Source organism: Geotrypetes seraphini, chromosome 1 (genome assembly GCF_902459505.1).
Source record: "Geotrypetes seraphini chromosome 1, aGeoSer1.1, whole genome shotgun sequence".
NCBI lineage: Eukaryota > Metazoa > Chordata > Amphibia > Gymnophiona > Dermophiidae > Geotrypetes > Geotrypetes seraphini.
This window is the reverse complement of record NC_047084.1, coordinates 338,892,631-338,904,825: the sequence shown is the minus strand read 5'-3', so window position 1 is coordinate 338,904,825 and position 12,195 is coordinate 338,892,631. Positions and strand designations below refer to the sequence as shown.

The 12,195-nt window shown below is 46.1% G+C and overlaps 1 protein-coding gene across 3 annotated transcripts in view; it reads right to left on the bottom strand.

Annotated features, from left to right (window-relative positions):
• Positions 1-12,195, bottom strand: part of G3BP2 (G3BP stress granule assembly factor 2) — a 156,276-nt gene that overhangs the window by 28,522 nt on the left and 115,559 nt on the right. For all 3 annotated transcript variants that reach the window (XM_033960415.1, XM_033960433.1, XM_033960424.1), the window contains one exon: positions 10,185-10,313. In XM_033960415.1, the coding sequence (XP_033816306.1) occupies positions 10,185-10,313 (129 nt within the window). The remainder of the gene's footprint in view (positions 1-10,184; positions 10,314-12,195) is intronic.

Sequence of the window (12,195 nt, the reverse complement as noted above, 5' to 3'; positions counted from 1 at the left end):
TCATCCCTGAGTGAGTGATAAAAAAATTCAAGCTTGTAGCCCTCTCAAATTATGTCCCGCACCAACTGGTCTGAAAAAAAATCTGCATCTAAGTCTCCTAGAACTCCAAAAGTCTGCCTCCTATGTGGGGGAGCTCAGGTGATGACCTGGAGTTATTGGGACTTCTTAGAACTGACTGCTGAGAGTGAAACGGCTGTCTGAGCTCTCATGGAGCTATCAAATCTTTGTCCAGATCCTCGATAGGACTTTTGTGACAAGGATCCCATAGACCAATAAAGCGGTCTTCTGTAGCTACAAAAGAAACCACAACTGGAACTGCCTGATCCTTGTAGTTTGCTATCTAGCAAGGTTTTAGTAAGGCAGTCCATTACACTTGTCATTAGGGTCATTCAGTTTTTTGCCAAAGAGCATTCACCCCTTAAAGGGGAGTCTGCTCAAAGTAGCTTTAGACACCAAATCTCCTGCCCACTGCCTGATCAAGAGTATTCTGTAGGTATAAATTGAATAAGCTAAGACTTTACTCATAACTCTGAGTATATTGTAGATAGGCATCAGCCACATAATCCACCCATGCGAGATGACCGGGGGAGGGGGGGGAGAGAGGGAAGGAGACACACTGCCTCCTCTGCACCTGGATTCTGACATAGCATTTTGTGGCATGCTCGCACCACAAAGGATACTGCAGCCGCTGCCTTTAAGATCTGAAGCCATTTTCTCAAATTGTTTTTTGAAGATCAAATCCATTCAGAGATCCTGCATATCCTTCAGGATCACTCCCCCTTCACTTAGGCAGCGAAGTCCATTTAGTAATCTCCGCTACCAACAAATTCACCTTAGATAGGGTAAACAATTGCTGAAATTCTGAAGCAATGGAATACAATTTTGTCATCACTCTCGCTCTCCTGTTAAGAGACCTTCTGGCGTGTCCCAATGCTCCACCATCACACGGGTAATCTCTGGATAAGAAGGGAAGCACGAGGACTGACTTTGTACTGCATAACAGCGACTATAGTTCCAACTCCCGCAAAGAAACTAATAACTTCAGTTAAATCCTATGGTTTGACAAGTCTTCACACCGTTAAATCCTCTCCCTGGTCCAGTGATGCCACAGATTCTAAGTTGTCTGCCCCAAACTGTGAACCAGAATCCTCCAAGGAGGATATTTTCTGACCCCAAATCATCCCAGTCCTTTTCTGACTGGACCTTTGTTTCTTGAAGCTCCAAACTGTGAAGGGGCAGTGCCCTGACTAGGAAACCCTTTCTGTACATTTCCCTGCTGGCACCCTACAGGTGCTCCTCTATATTGTGGTTAAGCTGCATATATCAGGCCCCAAAATCAGGGTCAAAGACCTGACCTGGATCCTCCAGGGACCTCTGCTGGCCCGATACTTGCCTCTTCTCAGGGTCAGGTTCTTTCTCACAGAAGCACTCCACCAGTGACACATAGCCAGATTTTAGGGGCTCCAACAGGATTTTGAGACCCAGCTCTCAAGCTTTCTGTGATTCATGACATGCAGAGGGGACCAGAGAGGCCTAAGCCCATAGCTCCAGCCCCCCCCCCCCCATGGCACACCCCGCAGATGCTTCTCAGAGTAGTGAAGACGCAGGGGGACTGCGAAGATCTGCAACGTGACATAATCAGGCTTGAGGAATGGGCATCGACATGGCAAATGGATAAATATAAGGTGATGCATGTCGGTAACAAAAATCTCATGGACGAATACAGGATGTCCGGGTCGATACTTGGAGAAATCTCCCAGGAAAGGAACTTGGGAGTTCTGATCGAGAAATCGATGAAGCCATCCATGCAATGTGTGGCGGCGGTGAAAAGGGTGAATAGAATGCTAGGAATGATAAAGAAGGGGATCACAAACAGATCGGAGAAGGTTATCATCCCGCTGTACCGAGCCATGGTGTGTCCTACCTGGAGTACTGCGTCCAGCACTGGTCGCCGTACATGAAAAAGGACATGGTACTACTTGAAAGGGTCCAGAGAAGAGTGACTAAGATGGATAAAGGATTGGAGGAACTGCCGTACAGTGAAAGATTAGAGAAACTGGGCCTCTTCTCCCTCGAACAGAGGAGATTGAGAGGGGACATGATCGAAACATTCAAAGTACTGAAGGGAATAGACTTAGTAGATAAGAATAGGTTGTTCACCCTCTCCAAGGTAGGGAGAACGAGAGGACACTCTATAAAGTTGAAAGGGGATATAGATTCCGTACAAACATAAGGAAGTTCTTTTTCACCCAGAGTGGTGGAAAACTGGAACTCTCTTCCGGAGTCTGTCATAGGGGAAAACACCCTCCAGGGATTCAAGACAAAGTTAGACAAGTTCCTGCTGAAGCGGAACGTACGCAGGTAGGGCTAGTCTCAGTTAGGGCGCTGGTCTTAGACCAGAGGGCCGCTGCGTGAGCGGACTGCTGGGCACGATAGACCACTGGTCTAACCCAGCAGTGGCAATTCTTATGTTCTTACCCATTCAGCACAAACTTGGCATGCTATGGGGCCAAACCACTTGAATAGTCCACAATTGATTGAAACCAAAATCAAGGTGTTTTGGAGGCAGACAGAGCCTTTTAAAATAAAATTGGGAAATCCAAGATGGCCGCCACAGCAGCAATTCTGGCACAAAAATGACCTGTGGGAGCAAAACTAAAACACCAAAAATTGTAAAAACAGAATTTTGGAGGTGGGGGGACTCTTGGGACAACCTTTAAAACCCTTAGTTTTGCTTAATTCAGCCCCACCCCTATTTTCCTTTAGACCAGGGCTGCCCAATAACGGTCCTTGAGATCTACTGGCAGGCCAGGTTTTCAGGATATCCACAATAAATATGCATGAGAGAGATTTGCCTGCACTGCCTTCTTGGTATGAAAAATCTCTCATATGCATGTTCATTATGGATATCCTGAAAACCTGGCCTTCCAGTAGATCTCAAGGACCAGAATTGGGCAGCCCTGCCATAGACAGTAATGAGCTGTACTCACAGAACTGTCATGTGCTGAGCCAGCCTCAGATTCTCACTGCAGCTGGAAAAAGAGAAGGAATTTCTGCCTCAGACAAGCAAGGGTGGCTCTAGTAGTTTGTCTCTTCAGGCTGCCTTTTATTTAAGTTCAAAACAATGAAACCCTTGACCGCTCATACTCCCACACGATTCTTCAGGAGGGGGGATGTAGCTGACCTCCGTCAAGCCTCCCAGCCAGTCACGAGGTCTAGTCAGCCTGTGCTTGAGCACCTGACTCTGCAGGGAGAGCACCGCTTACAGGGGAGCTCTCCCCAAGCTTCCAAGTGAACAGCAGGATGACCAGGCAGGTGCTCTTTTAAAAGTGAGGTCCTTCTGGCTACAGACCCTTCTTAGCACAGTGAAGCCTTATAAAAGGTCAGAATAAGAACCAAAAGTGCAGAGAATCTAGTGCAGAGTCGAGGAAAAGATACCATCTCAACTCACAAGTTAGGGTACACAACCCATCCTTAAGGAATCATATGCAGTTTGCATATGAAATGTTGTGCTTGCATTACAGTATTTTAAAACTCTAGTCGGATCAAATAAAAAGCAAAATGATAGTATTCAAAAGATCAAATATCCTCATTCGACCCATGTCATTGAAAGATTAGGTTCTTACCTTTGCTAATCTTCTTTCTTGCAAATCCACACTTTATTCCGGAACCAGTGGGTTATTTTCCTCCACTCGCCAGGATCTGTATGCATCCTCAAACTTCAGAGGCTTTTACCACCTCCCCCTCTTACCTCATCACTGAGCATGCTCCTGTGCTCAGTCAGTCTTAAAGCAGCCAGGAACATCTATAGAGGATAAGAACAAGAGAGAGAAACAGGGAACTCCCAGGCAAGCAAATCAATTCTGCACATATAAACAAATGTAATAATAATGAAATAACAGGTTATGAAACATTGGAAACCTGAACGACAAAGCAGGGCTATAAGGAGACATAGCCTGCACAATCAGAAGGGGGTGCCTGAACTAGGCCCCCCCCCAATTAAGTGCTAAACCCAGTCTGATGGCACTCTTATAAAGGCTGGTCAGAAAACAGAAATCCAGCTTACCAGTACTTGGAAGGCAGACAATCGGCGAATCAGCAAATTCCCGGAATAAAAGGATAAATTAGGTTCTTACCTGCTAATTTTCTCTCTGTTAGCCTATAGACTGGTATAGTCCTTACGAATGGGTAATATACCTCACTGCTTCTAGCAGGTGGAGACTGAGAACAGACTTGTATATCAGGATAGCTTCCCCTCTTGCAATCCAGTCTGCCGAATAGCCAAGCAGAACCTAGGAAAGACTTCTATTGAAAACAGTAAAATATACTCCGAACAGGAGTGTAAAAACAACAAACACTGGTAAACAACTGTTGGAACATGTGTAGAACTAAACCCTGGTATAGAAAATATCCCCACAGCTCACCAGCTAAGCCCGCTGAGCCATAGCCGCTGTTCTTAATTCTCCCTGGCCCTAGAAAAATTCTAGAACCCGCAGAAAAAACAAAATCTGCACGTGAGTAAAACAAAAACCCACAATCACCGCACATAGAGGCAGGGTGGGGGACTATACCAGTATACAGTCCAACAACAACAAAAAAAATTAGCAGGTAAGAACCTAATTTCTTCTTCTGTAGCGCCTGGTAGACTGGTATAGTCCTTATGAATGGGACGTACCAAAGCAGTACCCATTAAGGGTGGGACCTTCGAAGGGCCGACACCAGAACACATTCACCAAATACCACATCCCGAAGCGCTTGAACATTCACACGGTAGTGTCTGACAAAGGAATACAGAGGAGACTAAACTGCAGCCTTGCAAATATCCACTGGTGGCATTAGAGAAGACTCAGCCCAAGAAGCTGCCTGACCCCTAATGGAATGAGCCTTGAGAAATTCTGGAACAGACTTTTTCTTCAGAAGATAAGCAGAAGCAATAGTCTTCTTGATCCAACGCACAATAGTAGCCTTAGAAGCACCATCCCCCTTACAAGGACCCGCTAGAAGGACAAAGAGATGATCTGATTTTCTGATCTCCTGGGTCCTCTGCACATAAGAGTGAAGGACCCGACCGACATCCAACTTGTGCAACTGTCTCTGCTCAAAAGAGCCCTTCTGGCTACCTAACACCGGGAGGACCACTGCCTGATTAACATGAAAAGGAGAAACTACCTTTGGCAGAAAAGAAGGAACAAGCTGCAAGACAACCCATTCCCTAGAAATCTCCAAGAAGGGAGCCCTACGAGAGAACGCTTGCAGCTCAGACACACGTGTAGCAGAAGTAATGGCCAACAAGAAGACTGCTTTAAGAGTAAGGTCCTTCAAAGAACAACTGCCCATTGGTTCAAAAGGTGGGTGCACTAGAACTGACAGAAACAGATTCAGATCCCAAGATGGAACAGGGGTCGTACGGGAGGCTTGAGCAATTTGGCCGCCCACAAAAAGTGAATCACATCAGGAAGAGCAGTCAAACGCTGAACTTTCAACAACCCACGAAAGGCTGACAAGGCCGCAAGCAGAACTCAGAGGGAAGACCAAGCCAATTCCCTGTCCAGGCCATCCTGTAAGAATTCTAAGGAAGCACGAAAAGAGACCACACCATGCGCAGTACATCACTCCTCAAATATACACCAAACCCTCACATAAGCCTGAGAGGTGGAAAGCCTCCGGGACCCCAAGAGAGTTGAGATCATTATCTGAATACCTCTTCTTACCTAGGTTATCCCTTTCAAGAGCCAAGCCGTAAGACAGAAGGGACCCAGATCGAACATTGGAATGGGACCCTGAGTCAGAAGGTCATCCAAGAGAGGCAGAGGATCCGCCACCATATGCCTCACCAGATCCACGGATCACGGCCACCTGGGTCAATCCGGAGCCACCAGAACCACAAGGCACCGATGCCAAATTATGCAGAGAAGAACTCTACCCACTAATGGCCACGGAAGGAACACATATAACATCTCCTCCGTTGGCCATGGTTGAACCAGAGCATCTAGGCTCTCGGCCTGACTGTCTCTGTGACAACTGAAGAAACGGGGTGTTTTGGCATTGACACTTGTGGCCATCAGGTCCATGAGGGCCTGACCCCAAGACTGCACTATCAACTCAAAGGCCACGGGGCTTAGACACCACTCTCCGGGATCTAGCACGTGACAACTGAGAAAGTCCACTTGAACATTCTCCACTCCGGCTATGTGGGAGGCTGAAATGTCCTGAAGACGAAACTCTGCACAGACCATGAGCAGAGCCGCCTCCTGTGCCACCAAAGTGCTCCGGGTGCCCCCCCTGATGATTGACATAGGCCACTGCCATGGCATTGTCTGAAAGAACCCTGACTTTCCCATCAGAAAGGGCTGGAAGGCTAACAACACCAGATGGATGGCTCTGGTCTCTAAGACATTGATCAACCAAGAAGCCTCCTCCTTGGACCAGGTGGCCTGAGCTGAGTGACCTAGACACTGAGCTCACCAACCGAGAAGACTGGTATCCCTGAGCAGCACCGTCCACTGTGGCTGGTACAGACTCGCTCCTTGTACAAGATTGGAGGTCTGGATCCACCAACGAAGACTGCACCGAGCCAAGCCTGAAAGCAGAACAGGATGATCCATACTATGCCTCTGAGGCGACCACCTCTAAAGAAGAACATACTGAAGAGGACGCATGTGGGCCCGAGACCACCTCACACGCCGAGGGAAGCCACCATCGACCCCAAGACTTGGAGGAAATCCTGCGCCTGCAAATACAGGGATGCCATAAGCAGGCGAATCTGAGATTGCAATTTGCTTACCTGGACCTCCGGAAGGAAGATCTTCCCCAAGGAATTGTTGAACAGCACTACTAGATACTCCAGGCACTGAGATGGAGACAACTGGCTCTTGGAAAGGTTGACTACCCATCCTAACGATTGCAGAAACTTCACCACCTGAGCCGTGACCCGGGTGCTCTCCTGGAACGACATAAGAAGCACCCAATTCAATTTTTGCCACTTCGTGCTTTAGCATTCCCCAATCCTCAGATTTAATATCAAGCACTTGCTCGGCCTAGCGAAAACATGCCCGAGCCACCAGCCCGTCACACATCACTGCTTGGACCGCCAGAGCTGTCACATCAAAACTTTGTTTACGGAGGAACTCCAAGTTATGCTCCACAGGGTCCTTCAAGAGCGCACCGCCCTCAACAGGCATGGTAGGCCTCTTAGAGATGGCTGAGACCACCACGTCCACCACAGGCGACTTCAGAGTGTCCCTATCCCCTTCAGGAATGGGATACAGATGGGCTAGAGCACGCAAAATGAAAAGGAGCTTCCGGCACCTGCCACTGTGCGAGCGCATAATGTCCCGAATATCCTGATGCATAGGAAAAGAGTGGGAAGCAGCGCAGATCCCCTTAAGGGGTCTACCATATGCGGGGGCTCCGACACGGTGTCCTCAAAGTGTAAAACCGAGGAGACCTGAAGAATTAACTCATGAAGCTCTTCCCACTGAAGAATGCACCCCTCACTGGTGGAATCCGGCCACCCCCCCCCCCCAGAGGATCCTGGAAATCTCCCCAAAGGTCCAGGTCCAGGTCCTCATCAATACCATCTTGCTCCTCTGGGCAAAAATCCTCATCCCAAGAGACCCTCGGGTACTTGGATGAGAGAGGAGTAGAGGGGGGCAAAACCGCAGCTGTATGGGGCTGCACCGGGGAAGACGTTGAGGGCAAACACCCCCCTCCCCCAAGACCCCCGGAGTGGACATGGAACCTCCAGCCACCAGCACATAAGCTTTACAGAGTGCCAACGTGAATTCAGGGGGAAAATCCCACGGCAGCCCCAAGGACTCCCTGCCCCAGCAGAAGACCCTGCCATACCTTGCCCCTGTATTTCCAGAACAGGTGGAAGGTGACCTGAGGTATCAGAAATGAAGGAGATTCTTGCCAAAATTGGACCTGAAACCACCAAAATCAGAGCTCCTGTGGCCTTTCGCGTCTGAAAAGCCTGGGACTTTCCTGATGCTGAGGCCAAGGAACTGACTGACACGAAAAGGGATTCCCCATCTGCTCCGGCGGTAAGGGAATTCTTTTCACCCTGACCGTCGGTGGCTGGGGAACCCTCTGCGTGGGTGTCAGGGGAAGCCCGGGCTTCCCTGCTATCCAAAGCAGACTCGCTAGGTACATGCGGTGGGGTGCCTTGGCCGCCGGCAACTGCTGCCAATGAGACTCCTCCACTGCTCCGGCCTACACAACTCTTGCACAGGCCAACTGCGAATACCTCATGCCTAGAGCACAATGAGCATTTTTTTCCCTTACAAAGTGCTCATTGTGCTGAAAACACCCTAGCTACAATAAAAGTGCCGGTTAGATGAAAAAAAACAATACAAACAGAAGTTTTAAAGGGAACTGAGCCCTTTAGACCGGCACACCTCAGGATTTCCCCCCCACCACACTTATTCAGAACAGACTCCACGGCTCTCAAAGCTGGAAGCCTGACCAACCAGGGGGCCAGGCTACCGGCTGAGGCACCTCTACAAAAATGTGGGGAGGTGAGGGGAGGGACACAGCACAAGATTTGCCGAGTTTAACACCCTCGAGGTCGGACGGATCCCCAAACAGGACCTGTCCAAGCTCTATCCAACACAAAAGAAGAACCCAGGAGTCCAAAACAAAATTCCAACATTAGTAAGAGAGGAGCTGAATTAGTCTTACCACCTGCTAATGGAGACTGAGGAAGACTGGATTGCAAGAGGGGAAGCTATCCTGATATACAAGTTTGTTCTCAGTCTCCACCTGCTAGTAGCAATGAGGTATATAACCCAGTCTACTAGGCAGCACATAATGTGGATTTACAAGAAAGAAGATTAGCAAAGGTAAGAACTTAATCTTTCGTTCTTGTACAATCCCACTTTATTCTGGGACCAGTGGGACGTAAAAGCAGTCCTGACAATTCAGAGTGGGACTGATGAGCAGGCTGCTAAACAGAGGAACCAAAAGCAGCATCCTGCTTGGCTGCCACATCAATCCTGTAAAACTTGGTGAATGTATACAAGGAGGACCAGGTAGCGGCCCTACAAATCTCATCCAGAGAAACAGCCTACAACTCTGCCCAAGAGAATGAACCCATATCCTGAGGTGGGGCTTCTTCCCAGCCGCCATGTAAGCCGTGGAAATGGCCATGCAAATCCACCTGGAAATGGTAACCTTAGAAGCAGGATCCATCAAAACAAACAGAAAAGATAAGCTCCCATAGCCTGGCTTGTAGGAACAAAGACTGGTGAGCACAGGAGCATGCTCAGTGATGAGGTATGAGGAGGGGATAAAAAGCAGACTGAAAACCCACCTTTTTGATATAGCCTTCAATCCTTAACCCTACTCCTCTGCCCAACATCCCAGCCAGCTGATTAACCATTCCCCTTAACGGTATCCATGACATTCTATTTGTCTGTCTTGGCTGTTTAGATTGTAAGCTCTTTTGAGCAGGGACTGCTTTCTTCTTTGTGACTCTGTACAGTGCTACGTACGTCTGTTAGAGCTAAAGAAATAATTAATAGTAGTAGTAGTAGTAGTAGTAGTAGTAAAAGCCTCTGAAGTTTGAGGCTTCCTACATATCTTGGCGGGTGGAGGGCAATAACCCACTGGTCCTGAAATAAAGTAGGATTGTACAAGAACTAAGACAATTCATTTGATACAAATCCATTTGCTGATTAACAGGCAAGAAGTGATGTTTCCTCTGAAGCTGCACCCTTCAGCTTTAATATAGTACCCTTGGCTAAAAGAAAAATTCATCCTCCATTTTTCTCCATTATTTTCATGATTAAATAAATAAGATATTAAATCTGAACCATGATTTTAGTTACCATAACATGTGTGTATAGTAGTACTACTATCAAACTGCCATTTCTTATCTGATTTAACCTTTCTTCTGCAACTACACATTTTACTTGAAGTTCAATCCCTTCTCTCCTTACTGGGAAATCTTGTATATTGTTGAGGATGACTGATTTTCTTAATCTTGTTTATCCTCTGTAATTTCATTTCCAGCCTGGTTTGAGCATTCTGAGGAGAACAAACATGATATCTAATCTATTAGTTTGATACACAATTTACGTATATAAATTTGATTTTTTTAAAAGTGATATTGAAAGATGGCCAAAGGTTACTTTTGAAACCATTTGACTGAACTAGACATAAAACCCAGGAAAACCACTTACTCATGAAGAATTCTTTTAATTCATTTTCATCAATGTCATGTGGCAAATTGCCAACAAAGAGCTGATGACTATCTGGATAGCGAATTATACGACGATTATCCAATTCACCTTGATCCATGTCCCCTCTGCCTAAAATTCATTAAAAAACAATTAAGTTAGCTTTGAACATTTTTAAACAACAGCAATTTATATACATCTGTAGTATACAATTTTAAATTGTGTACTACTCATATAAGAGAAAGCAAATGGTTCTAGACGAGGCATTAACTCCTTAAACAAAGCATCTGGTAGACATAGGAACACACACTACTATTAAATTTTATATATCAGTTTACTCAAATCCACCAGATTTTATTAGTTTGTATAGTGCTACTGGGACCTCCATGGTAGAAACCAGGAAAGAAGAGAATGGTAAAACATTTCTCCTTTAAATCAAGGAATACTTGTCTGGACTTTTAACACATTCAAACTGCTAGAGCTCTGAAGTTCATAGTCTACCCAAAGGGAGGCAATAATTAGATTTCACTCCTCAGGTGACGCTCATCAGGATGGCCAAACATGCTTCATTATGTTTTACCAGTAGGTCTGGAAGATGGCACATCAGGAGTATACCCTAGAATTTGTTTAAGTTTCTGATGCCTTTATGGTATCATTCTGTATCTCTTCCCTCAAGAGAGGTGGTAGTCCATTACTCAGCAGAGGTCACGTCAGGAGGAGGAAGGGGTCCAGTGATATTGGATAGCGATATTGGATCTGCTCCTCACAAATGGAGAGAGTATCTCTAATGTTCGAGTGGGTGCAAACCTGGGAAGTAGGGATCATCAAATGGTTTGGTTTGATATAACGGCTAAAGTGGAGAGCGGTCGCATGATACTTAAAGTCCTAGATTTCAAACGTACGGACTTCAATGAAATGGGAGAGTTCCTGAAGAAAGAGCTGTTAGGATGGGAGGACATAAGAGAAATGGAAAGACAGTGGTCTAAGCTGAAAGGAGCGATAAAAATGGCTACGGACCTTTATGTGAAGAAAATAAATAAAAACAAGAGAAAAAGGAAACCGATATGGTTCTCCAAACTAGTGGTGGGGAAAATAAAGGCAAAAGAGTTGACATTCGTGAAACATAAAAAACTCCAAGAAGAGGAGTGCAGAAAGAACTACAGGGTGAAATTGAAAGAAGCCAAGAGAGAGATACGTGAAAGCGCAGGTGGAAGAACAAATGGCTAAAAATGTAAAAAAAATGGAGACAAAATTTTTTTCGGATATATTAGTGAAAGGAGGAAGATGAAAAATGGAATTGCTAAACTAAAAGATGCTGGGAACCGATATGTGGAGAGTGATGAGGAAAAAGCAATGTGCTAAACAAATACTTCTGTTCTGTGTTCACAGAAGAAGATCCTGGAGAAGAACCGAGATTGTCTGGCAAAGTAACACCAGAAAATGGAGTAGATTCTGTGCTGTTCACGGAGACTTTATGAGCAACTTGAAAAACTGAAGGTGGATAAAGCGATAGGACTAGGTGGGATCCATTTCAGGATACTGAGGGAGCTCAGAGAGGTTCTGGCGGGTCCTATTAAAGATTTGTTTAACAAATCTCTGGAGACAGGAGTGGTTCCCAGGGATTGAAGGAGAGCGGATGTGGTCCCTATTCACAAAAGTGGTCACAGGGATGAAATGGGAAACTACAGGCCAGTGAGCCTCACTTCGGTTGTTGGAAAATAATGGAAGTGTTGCTGAAAGAAAGGATAGTGTACTTCCTTGAATCTAATGGGTTACAGCAAGGGTGTCAAACTCAATCACATAAGGGGCTGAAATCTGAAAAAAAAGTTAAGCCGTGGGCCCAGTTTTTAATTAAGATAATTAAGAGTACTTTAATTAAGGTACGCTAACCGATTTAGCGCACACTAAATGCGCACCTTAATAAAAGGACCCCTAAGTGACTAAGGCTTAGTCTTAGTAGAAGTATAGGGTTATGTCGTCTCCAACCCCACACCAGCTCTGTGGTATAAACAAA